This window comes from Argiope bruennichi, chromosome 8, assembly GCF_947563725.1.
Source record: "Argiope bruennichi chromosome 8, qqArgBrue1.1, whole genome shotgun sequence".
NCBI classification, from domain to species: Eukaryota; Metazoa; Arthropoda; class Arachnida; order Araneae; family Araneidae; genus Argiope; species Argiope bruennichi.
The window spans coordinates 46,543,780-46,563,769 of NC_079158.1; the positions used below are offsets into that span (position 1 = coordinate 46,543,780).

Here is a 19,990-nt window from a genome sequence, read left to right on the forward strand (position 1 = left end):
TTTGAACATGGCAATAGAAAAGAAAAAAAAAAAAAAAAAATGCAAGAGTAATTTCCTCAAAAGAAAATTGAAATTTACATTACACAGGATTTTATTGCAAATGTCTGACAATGTGAATATTTTGTTCTATGATATATTCCACCAGTGCTCAGTTTTGTATTTTCCAATTATAGCTTTTTTAGAACCATTTAATAAACATTTCATTATGGCATCACTTACAAATTTTGTTTTTTGTTTGAACACATTCATCTATTACTTTGTTGTAAAATTTATGCAAAATATAATATAAGGCTTATACCCAAAGAGTAATGACATGCATTCAAAAATCAGCAAAAAAAGAGAATTAAATATTTTATCATTATAGTATTAACAAAACTAAATTTATGTAAAATATTTTCAACATGATTTCTGTATATATTACTACAATTAAAAGATTAAGCAATTTGTCAATGAAACACGATAAAATGTGTTATTTATATATCCCATCTATTGAACAAAAAAGATGGAAAGGGAGCCATTTTTGTAGGCTAATTAACAAATAATGAATTTAAAAAATCATTTATATAGTTGAACACCAATTAATTTTGCTTAATTTATTTACATTAAGAACATTATTTACATTAACAAGCAATAGAAAATATATTAATATGCAAGCAAGATAATAAAGTTGAATACACAAATATTTTGAATTCATATACAACAATTAAAACTTTTTCTTCCTAATTCATAACCAGTGTTTTTTAAATTTTGCATGCAAAAATAGATTTAGCATGAAATTTCAAGTATTGCATAAAATTATATACTTTTTCATTTTAAAACTTATTACTACTGATGTCCATACCTTTAGGTTACATTATGTATGAGCAATATTTTTTCATTACATTCCCCCCCCCCGGCAGTTAGCCGAGTTAATAGCACATGTATTAGCAGAGCCTTCAGCTTGAATTTCAGAATAAAAGAAATTCAATTTGGAAAGTTCTCTTGACTTTTTGCTTTATATGTAATCAGTATCTGATAATTTACCTCCAAATATATTTGTTGGTAAAACCTGAAAAGATTCATTGCAATCATAATTTTTGTTCCAAACATAAATATGGAATTTTGTATTAATACAAATTTAACAATGCAAAGTAATTTTTACAGTAACAATATACAAAATTTGAAATGAAACTAAATCAATATTTAAAATACACATGTATTACCAACAGGAATAAAAATTATCCCTTTTTATTATGTATGCCTTATATTTTAGGATGTGTCAAATCAAAACTACCACACAATATATAATAATCATTTATTTAGAAGCGTTTCATTCTTAGAAGATACATGAATCATACACAGGAGATCTGCATACTCACATTCAAGAACATTTGAACAAAAGAATGCTTGCTAAGCAATTGTGAATATTTGACAATGACAAATTCCGATTTAAAAATGAGTAACTTTACTTCCCATCCGATATGTTTAAAAACAATTTCATATGACCAATATTTTAATATAATCAGTTTTAAAAAGAAATATAATATTAAGATGGATATCATACTGCACTAAAATTTAACAATGAATGAAGCAATCAAGTTATTCCTAACACTAATCTTTTAAAGTTAAATCTCAGAACTTGTCATTTACTTAGCTATAAAAACAAAAAAGGTGGAAAGAATTAATTCTAAAACTACAGATGAAAACTAATAAAACAATATGCCAATACTATATTGCAAAATTTCAAAGTATTTTCATAATACTGACTTCATAAATTTTCATCTAAAAATTTTTCAAATGATTATTTTTAATAATAAAAATATTTGATTGGATTATAAAAATGAGACATTCTTTTTTCTATCTTAATAACTTATTTCATTAATTTTGATGTTTGAATTTCGTATTTGTACTTGACACTATTTATAAATAAATAGTCAATTTTCATATTTTATCATTAAAAATGCTTTACTTTCAAAGTGTAATACTTATGATTTCAAAGCTCTGTATAGTAAAATTTTTCTGTTTCATTATAAAATGTTGAGCATTCCAAAACAATTTAAAATAAATGATATATCCAAAAGTTCAACTGATCTCCTATAATGAAAACAAACAACTAAATATACATATATTTTTTAAAATGTCTATACAAATAAAATATTTAAAAACATCTTTTTTATTAGTTTAACTTTCAGATTTGTAGAGGAAAAAAAAATGTTTTTATTATGTTAAAACAGAAAATAAGAGAAAAAACTAAAAACCATTAAAAATATGAATATTACATTGTTTTAGAACACATAAGAAAATTTTCAAAGAAAGCACAATGTTTGTCTTAAAAACATAAAAATGAAAGATTTATTAAAAAGAACACATGCAGCATTCTTGATAAATAGCCCCCCCCCCTCTCCTGAATACAATAACTTTGAAAAGCACAAATCAGATTTAACTTAAAAGCAAAATCTCACACAAAAATTGATTAAAATAACACATATTAAAGAGATTTTTTCATTTAATATCAAAATTAGTCATATTCATAAGTCCATTAAAACATTTAAGAAAATATATAAAAATCATGAGAATTTTATTAAACTTGCTATTTTTGTTTGGTGGATAAATTATTACTAGTAAAATATATAGATTCAAAAATTTTAAACTATATAAAAAAAAAACAGAACAATAGTATATAAGCATATAAATAGTATATAACATAGGAATACTTTAAGTCTTATTCTAATAATAAGCCCTGTCAAAACAGAATGTAAATACTATAATTTGAGCCAAAGAAAAGTGACTGCAGATTTTTTTTAATTCAAATTTAGTTACATGATAAATCCAATAAAGCTTGGACAGTTAGAAAATAAAATAATGCCCTAACACAATTGCAAAAACTATTAACTGAATCATACATATTTCACAGTAGGTAAAAAACTATTAACAGTAATATATGTTTTTTAAATTTTTATATATATATATAATAATAATAAATGTTTATAGATACTTTTAAGGATAGACTTCAGCAGGTTTAACATTTATCCATTTTCAAACACTTATTAATGTATAGTTTTCTGAACCCAAATGTTTAACATTTGCAAGAATTATATTCTGAACATTAGAATACCTTGGTCTAATATAACTCATAAAAAGAAACGTGGTTGCCAGCAATATTTTTCAATTAGATTGTATAATTACATTACAAGGAAATTATCAAAAATATTTATAGCCTCTGGCAATTAGTCAAAAATTGTCTGTACTTTAAGTTGTTCATTTTCCTTAAAGTAACAATTTTTATCTTCTTTTCTCATTTAATATTAGATGTTTAATTATCCAAGCAATTAAACTGAAATATATAACTGAGCACATTTATTATAAATCTTGTATGGCACTATTATTCAAATAAATTATTTATGAAAGAAAAAGCAATGTTTAATGAAATATTTATGATCAAAAAATTATGTGTGTGTGTGTTAATTTGAAATCAAATTGTTTTAGAATATCAAAGGAATAAATAAAATCCCACAATAGTATTTTCAAATTTTCTGTAGGAGTTATGCACCTAATTCACTAAAACAAAGGCATTATTGCATTTGAGGCATTATTACAAAATTCCTTTTTTAAAAACATCATCTAGCAATTATAAAAACAAGAACTGGACTAGAAACTTGACTGAAAATTGTTCAACAAGAAAGGCATTTTACATAATAAACAATAACAGTACTAGTGTTAAAGTTATTCAATTAATAATTAAAGAAGTTTAACAAAACTTAAATAAGTGTTGTATCAAAATAAAATAATTATTATCTATTAATAACTTTATTTACTATGTATCTTGAATAAAGCATAACCTAAATACCAAATAATTATAAATTTTATCTAATTTTTCTTCTTTAGTTATACTATAGAAACAAAACAAATAGTATAAACAACTTTGAAATAAAGAGAGGGAAAAAAAAAAAGCTTTCAGCTTCTAACACATAGCCATAAAGCCATACACATTTGATCCATATAAAGCTTCCCTTTATATTTTTCACCACAAAAATAAACTAAGTATAAATCAGACAAGTATAAGTATAATCTTTTAGTTAGATAATTTCAAGAAACTAACTTAATAAGTATGTATTAATGCAGTTTAGAAATGAGCATAAAAAAAGAATTAAAAAATAGTTCAATTGCCTAGTGTTAAAGTAAATTAAGGAAGCCACACCAATATGGTTTAAAACAAGCCATCTTTAAATCCATTAATATCAAACAATAAACATTGAAATAATTCTAAAGTAAGAAAAACAGTTGTATTTGTTTTAGACAGTCACCATTTATATAAGATAATGACAAAAGATAAATTTTATGATAAATTCAAAGAAGAATTTTTAAATAAATTGGTACAATAATAAAAATTCTAGAATTTAAAGAATGGATTTTTGACATATTTGAATTTTCAGCATAGTTACAATTTTTAATTTTAAAGCTTTGATGTTGGCTATATATTTAAGCAGTATAAGACAGTAGAAAAATAATTAAAAAAAGCAAATAATATAAGTATGCAATACTTTATAAAGTATATAAATTAATGTAATAAGAATAATTTGAATGTTATGAAGTTGAACATCTAAAACAGTAAATAAAACATTTATAGCAAAGCTTTGGTGAGAAAAGAAAGCAAGAACATCAATAAATTGAAAGCTATTCTACATAAAATCATGCCATTCTTATGGGAAAAACAGAAAAAAAAAAGCCAGAAAAATTTTAAAATTTTTTTAGTGTTAAAAAAAAACTGGGGGAAATAAATACCAGATTTAATTTAAAATACTTTAAGCACTTTATTTTAAAAAAATACTTCTCATTTATTTCAGAAACTGAAAATTATATATTCTATTTTATTGGCCTTTTTTCAATCTTAAAACCAATTATTGGGAAATTCTCATAAGTTATAAAATCAGTTAAAAATTAAAATAATGTTGCTATGGTTCTGCATTTTTTGAGCTATAAGTCTACAACTTTTTAAAAATCCTAGTAAAAATGACTGGACATTTATAAGCTTCCTTCATATCACAGAAAAACTCATGCTAATCTACAATAACAGATCAAATAAGATTAAATTGAAACCAAATCAATTTTCTAACCAAACAATATTTTTTCAAAAGAAAATTTTTTTTAAGTGGACTAAATATACACAACATTTATTTTGTACAAATCAAGTATGCCAGCATATTATTAACATTTTTTTTAAATCAAGCAAAACAGATGATAAATGCATGTCAATATATAATGCAGTATTAAAACTGTTTGAGCCTTAAGAATACATAGCTAATATATAATTTACACATTTTTAAAGCGTCTTTAAAAATAAAGTTTTAATCCCTTGGTTTATGCTGCCTTTTGACTCGAGCATAAGGCCCAATAGCAGGATCAGTAATGAAATCCCAAATAACTTTTATCCATGAGTTGTGCTGAGGCAAATCTTCATAATATTCCTTTGCAATACTTTTTACCTAAATATTAAAGAATATATTTCAGAAAAATAAGAATACAATCATTTATTAAAAATTACATACAAGGCATTTTTAAGAGATCAAAATTAATCATCATATTCACAATATTAAAAAAAGCAAAGAGGGAAGCCATTTGAAAACTTAAGAATTTATGAAAAATACTATAACTAAAGATTACTCATTTAAATTCAGCTAACTAGAACTACTTTAATCAGACTCCAAGTGGAGTTTCCAAAACTTTTACTGTATTCAGAAAATTCAATAACTATAACCAAATATATTTAACAAAACAATATTTCATTAAAATTTGTGATTTAATTATTTTTAATTGAATATCATTTCTCTTATCATATTGCAGTTTCCATTATACCATATAATTTTAAGTTCACAAAAGGATTTTTCAGATAAAAATGGACTAATAAAAACTGTGGTCTTTATTCTGTTATATATAAGGTGGATAGTTTATAAAAATGTTTATAAAATTATGTTTTAAAACCAACATTTTTAAAAAGTTTTTCTTTCTGTCTTTTTGAAAAATAAATAGAATAGAAAGAAATTCAAACATATGATAAAAGTTTAAATAAATATATTTATATGCAAAGCCTAAATTGTAAGACATAGGACATCTCAGATAAGTAAAAATCATTGAAAAAAAGAGCATTTCATCTTATTGTCCAATACCATGTATCAACCCTTTCTAGGGCCGTGGGAAGTATGCTTCCCACCAAATTTATCAATCTTTGTATGAATTGATGTAGGTTGGCATAAGTTCTGACAAATTTTCTTTATTTCACACAAAATGATGCGTCTTGATTTGTTGCTTAATTATTAATTAACCAAATTAATTAATCAAATTAAATTTATCTAATAAGCTAAATGAATCCCTTTTCTTATTCTAATTTCAAGCCTAAAAATATTTTAACATAATATGACTAGAAAAAAATATTCCTTTAAAGGGTTAAACAATGATATGAAGTGCTGCATAATAAGATAAGAAAGATGGTATATATTCAATTAACTAATAATTCAGACCTGTAATTCTATTTTGCAGCAATTAGATCAACTTATAAAAAGCATTACATTCTTGCCCTAACTGTCCAACATATTTTAAGACTATGTTTGCACATGCCAAGAGCTTGCATGATTGTTTTTCAAGCTAGACTATTAAAAAATTTTTTTCTTACAGTTGTCATATTTAAATAGTATGAAGAAAAGAAAGAAAAAAACTTACAGAACAAAATATATCCTCTCAAATTAAATAAATAAATATTTACAATAACATTCAATCTCATAAATGCTGAAATTCTATTTCAAAACAGCATGCATGGTAAATATTTAATATAATTTTTATGAATTAGCATGTTAACATGATGCATATTTTCAATAAATTTGATTCAATAAAAAAAAAAGCAGTTAGAAATATTAATTATAATACTTTACAATATAATGCAGCACACCAACTTAAAAAAAAAAAAAAAAAAAAAAAAAAACAGTTGCCATTTAATATGCTTTTTGGTTGAGCAAATTAGAAGACAACTAGTCAGAAAAGAGATAAACAAAAGATCTGTTTTACAACATCAATGTTTTTTGCCAAATGAAAGTTCAATTTAATAAAGATATTTTAATTTACAGTTACTTCTATTTGAAATTTCTAACCCGATATTAGAGCTTGAAAAATCAATATTAACACCCATTGAGAAAAAACTGCAACCAGTATGAAAAAAAAAAAAAAAAAAAAAAAAAATTCACCAAAAGTAAAGAATTTTTATTGAATGTTTAAATTTTCCTTAAAATATTCAGCAGCAAGTCTTTTAGAATCTGCTAAATCAAAAGCTTTACAAGCATTTTTGCTTAAAGAAAAAAAAAAAAAATTACATTGTTTCACAGTCTATACAGTATCTAGATTATCAAAGTTCAGAGATGTCATCATTTTTCATAACTTAACCCATAGAATTAAACATTTTTAAAAATAAGTCCAAGAAAAAAAGTGAAACAGAATTAATTTAACCAACACTAGAATAAATCAATCATTCCAAAAATTCAAGTTATCTTTAAACTTATAGCATAATTACAAACAATTACAAATCCAAATGACAAAATTTTTGCACTAATGAACTTCCTTAAAGAGTAACGCTACTGCTACAAATTCAGCTTTCATGTTGTACCCTTTTTTGTACATCATTGAAAAAAAAAACATAAAAAAATCACTTTAAACACAAATAAATTAAAAAAAAAAAAAAAACAGAGCGTGACTTTACTTAGACAATGACTAACTACAGACCTAGGTGACTGCTCTCATTATACCAATATGACTTGGTAAAAATGAAATTGCTGATTACCATCATTATGTAAACGTTTCATTACCTCTCTTCTCTTTATTTTTTCTCTCTTCTAAATAGCTATTAGTGAACTTTTCTTCAAATCTTATTAATATTCAAATGTACTTGTGCAATTGTCAAATACTTGAATTGTCATTGTTATGGAAGTTCAGATCTTTACAATTCAAGCATTCTGTGGATTCTATCACACAAGTAAGTATTTCATTTTACTATCTTCAGCCCCAAAATTAACAAGATATTTTCACTTTCTTTATAAAGCAAGAGAATTATTATTCGATAGTCGGACTTTTTTGTCAAACAAAACTTTTCATCTATTAGAATTAAGAAACTATAAATCTCAAGAAAACAATGAATGAATTTCAACAAGTAAAAAACATTTAAGCCAAACATTCAATTAAGGCAGTTCTTATAAGGTAATTTTTTTCTGCATGTAACCAACTTATTCAAAATATGTCTTTTTGAGAATATTTTCAATTTCATTTCCAAATGGATTGAACTTTCCCAAACTTTTAACAGTTCAAGATTATGATGTGCTCTAGAAAAAAAGCTCAGGAAATTTCCATCATATGGTCTTTATCTTGCTCTCAAAAGATAAAGTTTCACACAAGAAACATTCATTTTTTGCATTTCATGGTTTAAAATTACTTCTATAATTTTCTGGATTGCCATATTCTATAATTGCTTTAAAAAATCTAATTTGACAACATATAATATTTTAAGTCTACCCAAAAAAATTTGTTGGGAATAAAAATCTGGAATTTTGGATATAAAAAAATCTACACAAAAATATCCATAGCATAATGATTTAATTTGGGGATTCTAGCAAAATTGAACTTTACAATTAATTATCTGTATAAAAGTACAAAATACATTTTTCCATTAATGATCTTTATCCAATTCAAAATTCATAATGGTTAAAGTGTATTTTGACCAACAAGACTTCACAGCATAAACACAGGAGACAGAATAACTACAATTTGTAATATCTAATGTCATTCAAGTGCTACAATTTTTTCCACTGCTTTAAACAAGATTACTAACTAACATTCATTTTCTGTTACTCTGAAAAATTTAAGAAAAATTTTAATATCCAGTTATTTTTAAGGAAACAAAAAAATAAATACACACAAAACTTTTTTTTTTTTTTCAAACATAAAAAAACTTACTTGAGGGAGACGAGAACCAGGCACACTAGGAAAATCATGATGCTCCATGTGGTAACCAACATTAAAAGTAATAAAATTTAAAGGGCCATAATAAGAATATGTTTCAAAACCTTTTTTGAACATATAATGTTCTGAAATAAAGTGACCAGCAACAGGATGGAAACCCATGGCCAAAAGAGTTCCACCAATCATGTAGCCTATCATATGGGCACCTGGAAAGATATCAAAAATTTCATAAAAACCAAAGAAAATAAAAATTATTTTTACTTAATGCTTTATTAATGTTTACAGGTCACTCAGCAAAGCAATTCAAAATTAATTTTAAAACTGCAATAATCTGTCAAATTTTTAGGACACAATAAAACCCAGCTACATATATTTCATTCTTTTAAATTTAATTTTAAAAAATCTAAAAAAATACTTAATTTCTTTTCACATAAACAATTAAATTTCAAAAAAAAAAATGTTTTAAACACATTTTCAGTTTCTTTTTTCTATTAAGATACCAGATCACATAAAAACAATATTTTGCAGAACAATTTATTCAAGATTAAAAGCAAGAGTAACTTTTTGAAAGACACTCCCTTAAGCTACCTTAAACCTTCGTTGATATAACCTCATATTTGATATAACCAATATTAAATTATACAAACTACAGTTGTTAATAGAAATTTTCTCCTTGAAATTTTAGAACCCAATAACAGCTTTACAATACTTTTTTTAAAAATACAGACATCATTTTATTTTGAAATTATGAAAGATTAAATTATTAGTCTTATAAAATATTATTTATATCCAGAATTTCTCCAAATCAGTTTTTATTGTATGTTAATATAATAACTTTGAAACTTAATAAAAATATGTATTTATTTTAGTTCTTTCATCTCAAAGCTAAGAATATTAAATTATTTGAAGTAAATAAAAAGCTTCAAAAATATTGGGACATAAATAAATAATATCCAGAAATATTAAAAAAGACAAAAGTCCCAGAAATTTAATTGCTCAAGACTAATATAATTAAAATATTTTCATAATCATGCAATATAGGAGAAAGGAGAGTAAAGAAATCAAATATATATAATTATATATATATGCAAAATATTTCTTACCACAGAAATACCAGACAATGCCATCAAAAACAATCTGTACAATAACATTAATGATTTCTAAAGATGTAGGTGGTTTGGGATAAACAAAGAAAGCTCTCAAAGTATAGAAGAAAGGTTGTAAAAGAACCCATAAAAATTTAGTGAAAGTTGTACAGAACAACTTGGCTTCCAAGTATGTAGGGAGATCAGTATCCAATCTTTCATCACCCTAAAAATATACAGGGGAAAAAAAGTATGTTTTTTAAAACTGTCATTAAATGTATACACTTAAAGAAATTTATACTTTTTACAGGAAAAACTCCAATACAAAAATTTAATGAAACTGATTAACAAAATTTAAAGGCAAAAGAAATGTACACAGACTGCTGAAATACTTACAAATACATATATGAAATGAATCATATTATATATGAGTAAAGTTTGATGATCAATTTTATTTAAATCATATTATTTACAAAGATGAAAAGAATAATTTAAAAAAAAAATTAAATGCATGCTTCTTCTTATAAGAATCATTTAAAGGAAAAAGTTGAACGTAAAATTACTACAATCGATTCAATAAGAAAAACAACGATACGTAAATAGATAGATATTGTGTAATTTTCAAGATTAGAAAGGTTAAAAATGATATCCGAGATAAAAATAGATGTTAAAAGATCACAAGCAAATACCTTTTAAACTGAAGTACCGTAAAAAGGATAAGCTAGATAAATATGATTCATTACGTTTTTCACAGTCATTGACTGATTAGCTATAAATAATTTTCAATTATCTTCCTTTGACATTAATTTATAAACAAAGTTTTATTTTATAATAAATAAGACATAATTAAATTAGCAATAATTATTGTTATATTTCTATTTGATAACTTTAAGATTTAAGAAATTTACAATAAAAGCAGAAATTGTCACATTTTAACATGGAAACAAACAAAAAATGTCACTAATACATTGAAATATAGGTTTAAAACTTATTTTATTCGATTTTAGAATGAACTGAAAATCAAACCCTCTATTTTTCAAATCAATAAAGTAACATACAATAGTAGTGTTACTTCAATGTTGATATTAATCTTTCAGTAAACATACATTCTTTCTAATAAAGCCTTTTTCATTTCAGCAAAATATACACAAAATCAATTTCTGGTAATAATTAATATCTTCTGAGCAATGCCATGCATATTGGCTTTTCAATCCTAGTATATATATTCAATACACAATGAATGCATAGCAGATACAGCACAATAATAACATAGGAACTTAAAGATATATCTATTGAATGCATGACTGAAATGAGAAATAAGACCACCAGGCTTAAACTTTTTTTTTTTAATACACATATTCTTATACTTCAACAAAATTTCATATACATGAAGTGATTAACTAAATAAAATAAGAAAAACTTTTGATAAGATTGCTCTTTTACAGGTCAGATAATTTACTTCTAATAATTACATGAATAAAATTTACTATTGCAATTAAAAAAAATACTTATTTCTTTCATCAGTTCCTTTAAAATTTGATGGGAGGAAAGAAAAATAATTAAACTTCTCTTTTTTTCTAGTTCATATATTTCATATTTCAAAAAAAGTTATCAAATTGACTTCCTTTTATTGACATATTTTAATTTGAACATTCTGATTAATCAATCCAAAGTAAAATATCCGATTTTATTTACCCTTACTATTTCATAATAGGATTGATTCTTATAAAATTGAGACACATATATCTTTTAAAAAATGTCTGGGTTAAAATGCTGAAATAACACATTTTATGTTGAGTCAAAAAAAGAGTTTGAAGACGACAACAAATAAAAGAAGTTATCAGTAAAGGGGGGAAAAAAATTGAGAAAGCAGTTTTGCTATAAGTGGCAAGTATATAAGTTATCAGAAACACTGTTGAACATGCAGTTTTACTTAGAAAAACACAGATAAAATGCTATTAATGTTATCTGTCACATAGATGAACCTGTAACTGAACTGTAGAAGATGCAAATCTGATAAGAGAATTCTTTCAGTTGAGAAAGATGAAATATATTTCAAAGAAATACCAAAGACTTTTCCAAGTTTTTATTAAAATAGTTTTAATTCTAGAGCAAAAAGATTTTTTTAATAAAATAATGATCCTATATATACTTAATTATTTTTTTAAAGATAAGAAAACTGGAAGGAAAATAAAGTTATTTCGTCATTTTAATTCAGAAAGATTTTTACAATATTTAGAAGTCCAAGACATCATTAGAAAAGAAGCATAATTTAGTTATTTAACTTACCTGATATCTATGATGCTCTAAATGATACTTCTTGAATGAAATGGACATTGGAATGCCAATGGGTAAATTAGCAAACATTCCAAAAATGCGGTTGTGCATTGGCTTTGAATGACCAAATGCTAAGTTGTGAGAGATCTCATGAACAGCCAATCCAAGTGAATGATTAATAACTCCACCAAAACAATATGCTGCAATAAACAATGTAAGGAAAGAGGCATCTTTCAGCAGCCAAAAAGATATGCACTGAACTAACACCATGCCAGTTACCACATATTTGAAGTTAGGATCATAACCCATTAAAGACTTAATTTCTGGATATTTTTCTACAAAAGAAAAGAAAATCAAAAAATAACTACTCATATCAATAATTAAAACACAGTTAGAATATAATTAATTCGTGACAGACTTGTTTTAGCACACTGACAGAATAAACTATACAATTCTTAAAATGAATCTTAACAAAAATCAAAATATAAATAAATTACTAAATTTTCATAAATATTTTTGCTACAAAGTTTCTAATTATTCACCTTATACATTTACAAATTATTTTTAAAAAAATAATAATTACTTAAAATTTCTTTTCTGCGAGTTGCGTGTGGTTCATCTGTGTAAACCCATTCAAAATCATTTCTAGAAACTTTAGAGCCCATTTTTACTATTTTAATTTTTAAATCGTGAGGAGAAAATTTACTGATCCCAAGTTCTTATTGTTTTAAAATGAACACATCATTTCAGACATTGACATCTCGCTATCAAGATCCCGGTGAAATGTAAAAGGAGAAAGGGTTGCGAAAGGAATGAAAATTATGTAATGTCAGTTGTGTATACTTCACTCATCACAACGAGAATTTTTAGTTACAATAAACTGCCAGTAGGAGTGAATTCAATTGTAAGTTGTTGCTTTTTTCTAAGATTGAAGTTCTAAAGTTTAATTAGAATAATCCAAGATATAATATCAAAATATTTATCTTCTACATAAAATTTATTTCACATTCTTTATATAAAATTTGATTAAAATTGAAAACAAAATGTAACATATTTCTCCCAGCTTTTGAAAACCTTCTTCAGAACTGTTCCTGAATCTGGTTGAATTTTATTTGACCAATGAGGAATTGTTTTTATTTAATATAAACACATGTGAATTGTCAGGAATTCCTATAATGTTTGTTTAATTGTTTAAAAAATATTTTTGTTGTTTTTCTCATCTTTGGAAACATATTATATTTCGCTTAGAAAGAAAAAAAATGTCGCCTCCAAATCGCGGTAGTCCTTCACGCAGTCCAGAATCGTTTCATAATTCTGATATGTCAAATAAGAATACATCGTTTGGAAAACGACAGCAAGCGTTTTATTATAAAAATGTATCAACTTTTGGTGAAAAATGGCCGAATAAGAAAAGAAAGACTTCTGAACAAGAGCAAAAATATAATAAAAAGAAAAAAGAAGCATGTAAATTTAGATTTGGAAATTATCATCAATATTACGGTTATCGAAATCAGGGACAGCAAGACAATCGGATTCTATGCATGAAGCAAGAATGGTTTAATGGTAAAGATGTTTTAGATATAGGTTGCAATGCTGGACATTTCACTCTTGCTATTGCTAAATATTTCTCACCAAGAAGTATTATTGGTATTGATATCGATAAAGAGCTAGTCAGAATGGCAATGAAAAACATACGACATTATATAAATCCAGAAGACATTAAGGATGACGATTTCCCAATATCATTCCCTATAACATATGGGCCAATCGCCCTGGCAATGGATCCGAAAGGCCGATATGATTCCGGTAATTTCCCTTTTAATGTGCAGTTCGTCCAGGTGAGACATACTTTTCCTCAGAAAGTGAGACAAATTATGCTCGCTTTTTTAAAAAAAAATTTTGTTATTCACGAATTAAGTTTAAATTGTTTGTTGGTGTTGTTGACAAATTGTTAATTTAAAATTTTTTTTATTATAATAATGTGTTTTATTTTCAATATTTTTAGTTAATTTTTTATTTTAGTTATTTAATCATACTATTTTTTTATGCTAAAATCTTCTCCAAATAGTTAATTATTTATACAAGCTAACAGTGTTACTCTTAATAATTTGTTAATTTGCATTTCACATGCAAAAAATTCGTTAATTTGCACTTTTCACGTATAAAGTGAATGATTCACTGTAATTTTTTTTTATATAAAATGAGTAAAATTTAGGTTAATAAAATGGTACTGATTAAATATTAACACAATTCCTTTTAAATTATACTGATTTAAAATAGTAATAAGATTATATTAAAATTAAATTATTAGAATTATTATAATTAAGATTATATTTAAAGAAATGAAAATGCATTAAAACTGTACATATGCAATGATATCTCTTAATTTATTTTATCTTTAATTCATTGCTTATTTTGTATTTTAAATTAGCCCATGTTATTTTATTCTAAAATTTTCTCTTATTCCCTGATTCAAATTCCACTTTTTTATTTAATTATTTCTAACATGTGCTTTAAAAAAATTGCTGACATATCAAGTTTTTGCATTCTGATAGAAATGATAAAAATCTCTAATGCCCATACATATCTTTCAAAGATGATACTCAAGATTCTTAAATTGGCACATGTGCAAGAAATTCGTAAAAGAATCTATAAATAAAAGTCTCAAGGAGAAAAAAAAATCTTACACTTTTTCTGTTGTCTTGATGTAAACAGACATGGTTCTTTTTTCTTTCCTTTATTAATTTTGGGCATTTCTATAGAAAAATAAATTGAAGTTAATTGTAAATTTGTCTACTTTTGGGCCATGCATCTGCAGAATTGTTATACTAGTTATATATGTTTTTATAATGATAGATAAACAGTTTAGAATTATAATTGATTATTTAGTCGTTCTTGCTATCAGTAAGTTTCTTTTAATTGGACAGTATTATAATCCCCCTTGCACTAAACCCCTGCCCATGACTAGAGAGCAGCACCATAGTATATTTACTTCTTGTTTGATCGAAACTCAGAATTTTTTTAAAAATTAAAATATATTTTTTTAATAGAAAAAAAATAATTTTTTATATAATGACATTAAAGGAGAAAAATATTAAATTCAGCAGGCATTAAGGTCCCTGAAATGCTGTTTTAATTGGCTACTAATACTTAATTTAAAATAAAATAAAAATGAATATGGACCAAAACCAAACTGAATGCTATTTAAACATACATGCGTGAAAAGGTTGTTTATGCAATGATATGCTAAGAGCTTTATGAGAGACTAAGTATATTAAAACTTTCAATTTAATTAATATCTTTAGATTGAAATCTATGGTTAGAGTTTGTGATATATCAGCTTTAATGTATATCCTATATCAAATATTGCACTTCTAGGTTAGATGAAAATTTGGATAAATTTCCAATGACAGAAAGAAATCGAAACATTCCTTTATGACTAGTTCAAAAATCATTATTCAAAATGATGGAAAAATAGTAAAATTAGTAGATATAAAGCCTTAAGAATCAAAATTAAGGAATTTATATAATATTTTTATTGCTAAATAACGTTGAAAGCTATTCTTTCAGCTTTAAAAAGAATAATAAAGACTCGTTGCAGAAGCTAACAACTTAACTAACTAATAACTCATTAAAGATTGAATGAGCATAAGAAATGTAAATACACTTGAATTATGCTCATATCCAATATTGCAACCAATTGAATGCTTAGTGTATAAATTTATACATTGGGCACATGAGATAAAAAAAATATTTTACTTGATTGTACAATTTAATTTCCAACGCAAAAAGTATTGATTCACTCATGAAGATACACATTACTTGTATTTATTGGAAGACATGCTCTGAAATTCACAGATCCATAGCAAATTTTTTTTCCCCCCCTTAAAGCAAAAAGAAAATTACTTTTATATTACGGAAACATTAATTATCTTTAAAAAAAACAATATGTAACTAATTTTCACTTAAATTTTGCATTTAGTATTTCATATTTAAAAATAAATAAGCATGAAGTTATAAAATGAATTATAAGTGTTATTACACTTTGAAAACTGAAAAATACAAGCCATATGTAAAATTTAAGTCATTATTTATTAATAACAAAATAAATTTGTTACTAAATTTGAAATAAAAGTTAATTGAAACATTTTCTTTTCTAAGCAATTATGCTCTTAAGCAAAAACACATATTTCATCTTGAATGGAGAAGCATATTTTGTGAAGTAAGAAAATAAGGAAAACTCTTAGAAATCCTGTTATGAATTACCAAATATATTTGAATACAGCTTCTGTGAAACCAGAGTTTTTCCTTTGAACAGGAAAAGATGACCTCTTTTATATCATTATATTCATTGGACTTGAGAGGCTCAACGTACATCCTTCACACTTAATAAAATATATTTAGAGAAAAGAATGGTTTTATGTTAATAGAAAAGAGCAGAATATTAATTTATAATTAGAATCTAAATTTAGAAACATTCATAACTCTTATTCAGATAAACAAAGTTATTTGACATAAAGAATTAAAACAAATCAGGATTACAAATATTATCATTGTGCAGATATTACTATTGTGTTGGCTCAAATAACAATACATCACAATTTTTACTTTATTGCATGTACAGAACATGCATATATTTGAAATAAGCACAAGTTAATTGATACCAAAATGAGATACCTTCTCAATGACTGTCTTTGTAGAAAGCATTACCATTTATATACTTTGAAAACAATGGCTTTGCAAAATATTAATTTTAATTTCATATATTTTTAAGCGAATTTAAACTAGTATATATATATTTCATAATTTAAATTATTTATCCTTTTATTTAATTTCTAATGCTTTTACAACTTTATTAATTAAAAATATAAAACTATTATCTATATACTAAGATATGGTTGCAAACCATTAAATAACCATAATTAGAAAGTAAATTCTTCCTTTTAATACATTTTTTAAAATAGAATTTCCTAATTCGATGAGGAAAATTTCGACTAGAATGCTGATTTTTATAACAATATTAGTTACAACTATCTTCAAGATTTTTAATTGGTTTATTATCTTTTGAACAGATACAGTTCTTCCATTTGAGTTTCAGAATTGTCATGCTCTTTGTATTTATTTCAACGTTTCATTTTTAAAAAATTTATCATTGAAAAATTATGTGTAAATAAGGTGAAAAAATTTTTGTTCCTTTATAGGATAAGTAAACATTTTAATATTAATCAAGGAAAAATTCCAATCACTCTGCTTGCAACATTTTTCTCTTTTCATTCTTTTACCATAAATATTTTTATGGCATATTAGTTCTTTAAATCATTTTGCAGAAAGTGATGCTTAGAAAATACTTCTTATCGCGCATATATTTCTGATTTATTTCTTTTCTAATAAACCAGTTATTCAGATAGACCTAAAGTTTCTTATAGGAAAATATTTTTTTCTTTTTAAGCATGTCCTTTAATATTGAATGGAAATGTAATTTGTCTTATTAGTATATTTATTAAAATATAATTAGCTTTAGTTACTTTAAATTAATTGAACTGGCCACTCTTTTAAAATGCAAATGTTTAAAAGTTTTAAAATGTTGAAGAATGCCTGAAGCACGTTACTGACGCCCTACAGAAGTTTTGCATTAAAGCCCTAGACTTGTTATGGACGACAAAGAGGTTAATCTAGTTAGGTTCTGTATTAATTGATTGTCTCTTATACTAAAGCAGTTTCTTATAATTACCTCATAATTACATATTCTTTACTGACATTGTTAGAAAAAGTACCAAGTTTATCTCAAACCAGTTTGAAAATTTTATATTGGTATGTTGCATAGAATGCTGTTTTTGAGCTATTCAAAAGTGATTTTTATTGCAAGAAGCCATGAAGCTATTTTTCAGTTATTATGTTTGTTTTTTTGTCTGAATTTGTAATTAAAATATCCATTTTTATAAAATAAAAACATCTGATGTATATATATAGTTCTTTTTACATTTTAGGGAAATTTTATTTTGTCCTCTGATGAGCTTGTGGAGATGCAAGAAGAGCTTTTTGATACTATTTTATGTCTCAGTTTAACAAAATGGATTCATTTAAACTGGGGTGACACTGGTATTAAGAGACTATTTAACCGAATTTTCAGACAACTTAAACCTGGTGGCAATTTAATTTTAGAAGCTCAAGCATTTCAGTCTTATGCAAAGAAAAAGAAACTTACGGTAAAATTTTTATTTTGTACATTTAGATTCAATGCAGATGTAAATTTATGAGCATAATAAGAATATTGATATTTTAATCTTTTCAGGAAGATTTATATAAACATTATAATGAAATTCAACTATTTCCTGAAATGTTTAATGAATATTTGTTGAAAGAAGTTGGTTTTGAAACTTGTCAACTGATTGATACTCCTGCTCATTCATCACAAGGTAAGTTATGAATTCTATTGATTTTGTTTAGTTAAGGAAAATTGTCAGTTGCTGTTTTACCTATACGTTTTAACCTTTTCTGGGGTCATGGGAAGTATACTTCTCACCAAATTCATCAATATTTTTATGAAGTTATATAGGTTAGAGTAGTTCCAACAAATTTTTCAATATGACAGAAATTTGGATGTTTCATTTCCTTATCTCGCACAAAATGGCGTGTCTTGATTTGTCACTAAATTATTGATTAATTAATTAAATCAAATTAAATTTATCTAATAAACTAAATGAATTACTTTTCTTAAGCTAATCTCATTTCTAAAAATATTTTAATATACCATGACTAGAAAAATATGGCCTTTTAAAAGGTTAATATACAAAAAGAAATATTCAGAAATAAATATAAAAATCTTCCTTTTAAAAAACAAATTTGTTATTTGGAGTTTGTAAAGTTTGCTGAATTAAAATTTCATTCACTTTAATATTTATTAAATTTGGTGTTCTTCAAAATATGTATTTGATATTGCTTCTGCAGCTTTTATTTTATTTATTCTAAGTTTAGAATATAAATTGCAATTTTACTAATTGTATCCATATTTTATTTGCATATTATAAAATATTTTATATTTAATATATATATATACATGTGTTTACATTTTCATTCATGCAAATTTCAAAGATTTTTTTTTATATAGGTTTCAGTCGACCTATTTATCTTTTTATTAAAGCTGGAGCTGTGGAGAAAAAGCCAAAGCATATCATTTATCATTTCAGCTCAGATGAATCATGTAATGATTCTGACGTGGAACAGCTATTATCAGATTAATATATTTGTCATGTGTAGATATTCTGTAAATAAATTACTATTTTTAATTATTGAGTCTTATTTTATATCCTAATCATTTATACACTATATATTAATTGTAGGCTAATCTAAGTTTTATCTAAAATGTTCACACATTAGTCATTGGATTAAAGTTTTTGATTTGCAATGATCTCTTTCCTAGCTTTTCTTATGAATTTCACAATATATATATATAAATTACCAGTCGGAAATTGCTATACTGTTATTTGGTTCAGATTTGTCTTATTTGATTATGCCTTGATACTCAAATGCTAAGCAATTGTTGCAGCTTATGAATTGCCTTCTTTCGAAATTTTCCTCATATTGCTGAGAATTTTGTTTATCATTCATAAAATACATTTCTTTAAATTGCATTTGTATAATGTACTTATGTAATC

The 19,990-nt window shown here is 24.7% G+C and overlaps 2 protein-coding genes across 2 annotated transcripts; one reads left to right on the top strand and one right to left on the bottom strand.

Annotated features, from left to right (window-relative positions):
• Positions 1-1,277: 1,277 nt before the first annotated feature.
• On the bottom strand, positions 1,278-13,151 carry LOC129981475 (sphingolipid delta(4)-desaturase DES1-like). Its single transcript, XM_056092323.1, has 5 exons — positions 12,919-13,151; positions 12,348-12,670; positions 10,077-10,284; positions 8,968-9,179; positions 1,278-5,462 (listed from the first exon to the last, which is right to left on the bottom strand). The coding sequence occupies exons 1-5, from the start codon at positions 12,998-13,000 to the stop codon at positions 5,325-5,327; spliced, it is 963 nt and encodes a 320-aa protein (XP_055948298.1). The 5' UTR covers positions 13,001-13,151; the 3' UTR covers positions 1,278-5,324.
• Positions 13,152-13,451: 300 nt separating this feature from the next.
• LOC129981276 (7SK snRNA methylphosphate capping enzyme-like) lies at positions 13,452-19,594 on the top strand. Its single transcript, XM_056092048.1, has 4 exons — positions 13,452-14,173; positions 18,323-18,541; positions 18,628-18,751; positions 19,444-19,594. The coding sequence occupies exons 1-4, from the start codon at positions 13,595-13,597 to the stop codon at positions 19,572-19,574; spliced, it is 1,053 nt and encodes a 350-aa protein (XP_055948023.1). The 5' UTR covers positions 13,452-13,594; the 3' UTR covers positions 19,575-19,594.
• Positions 19,595-19,990: the final 396 nt, after the last annotated feature.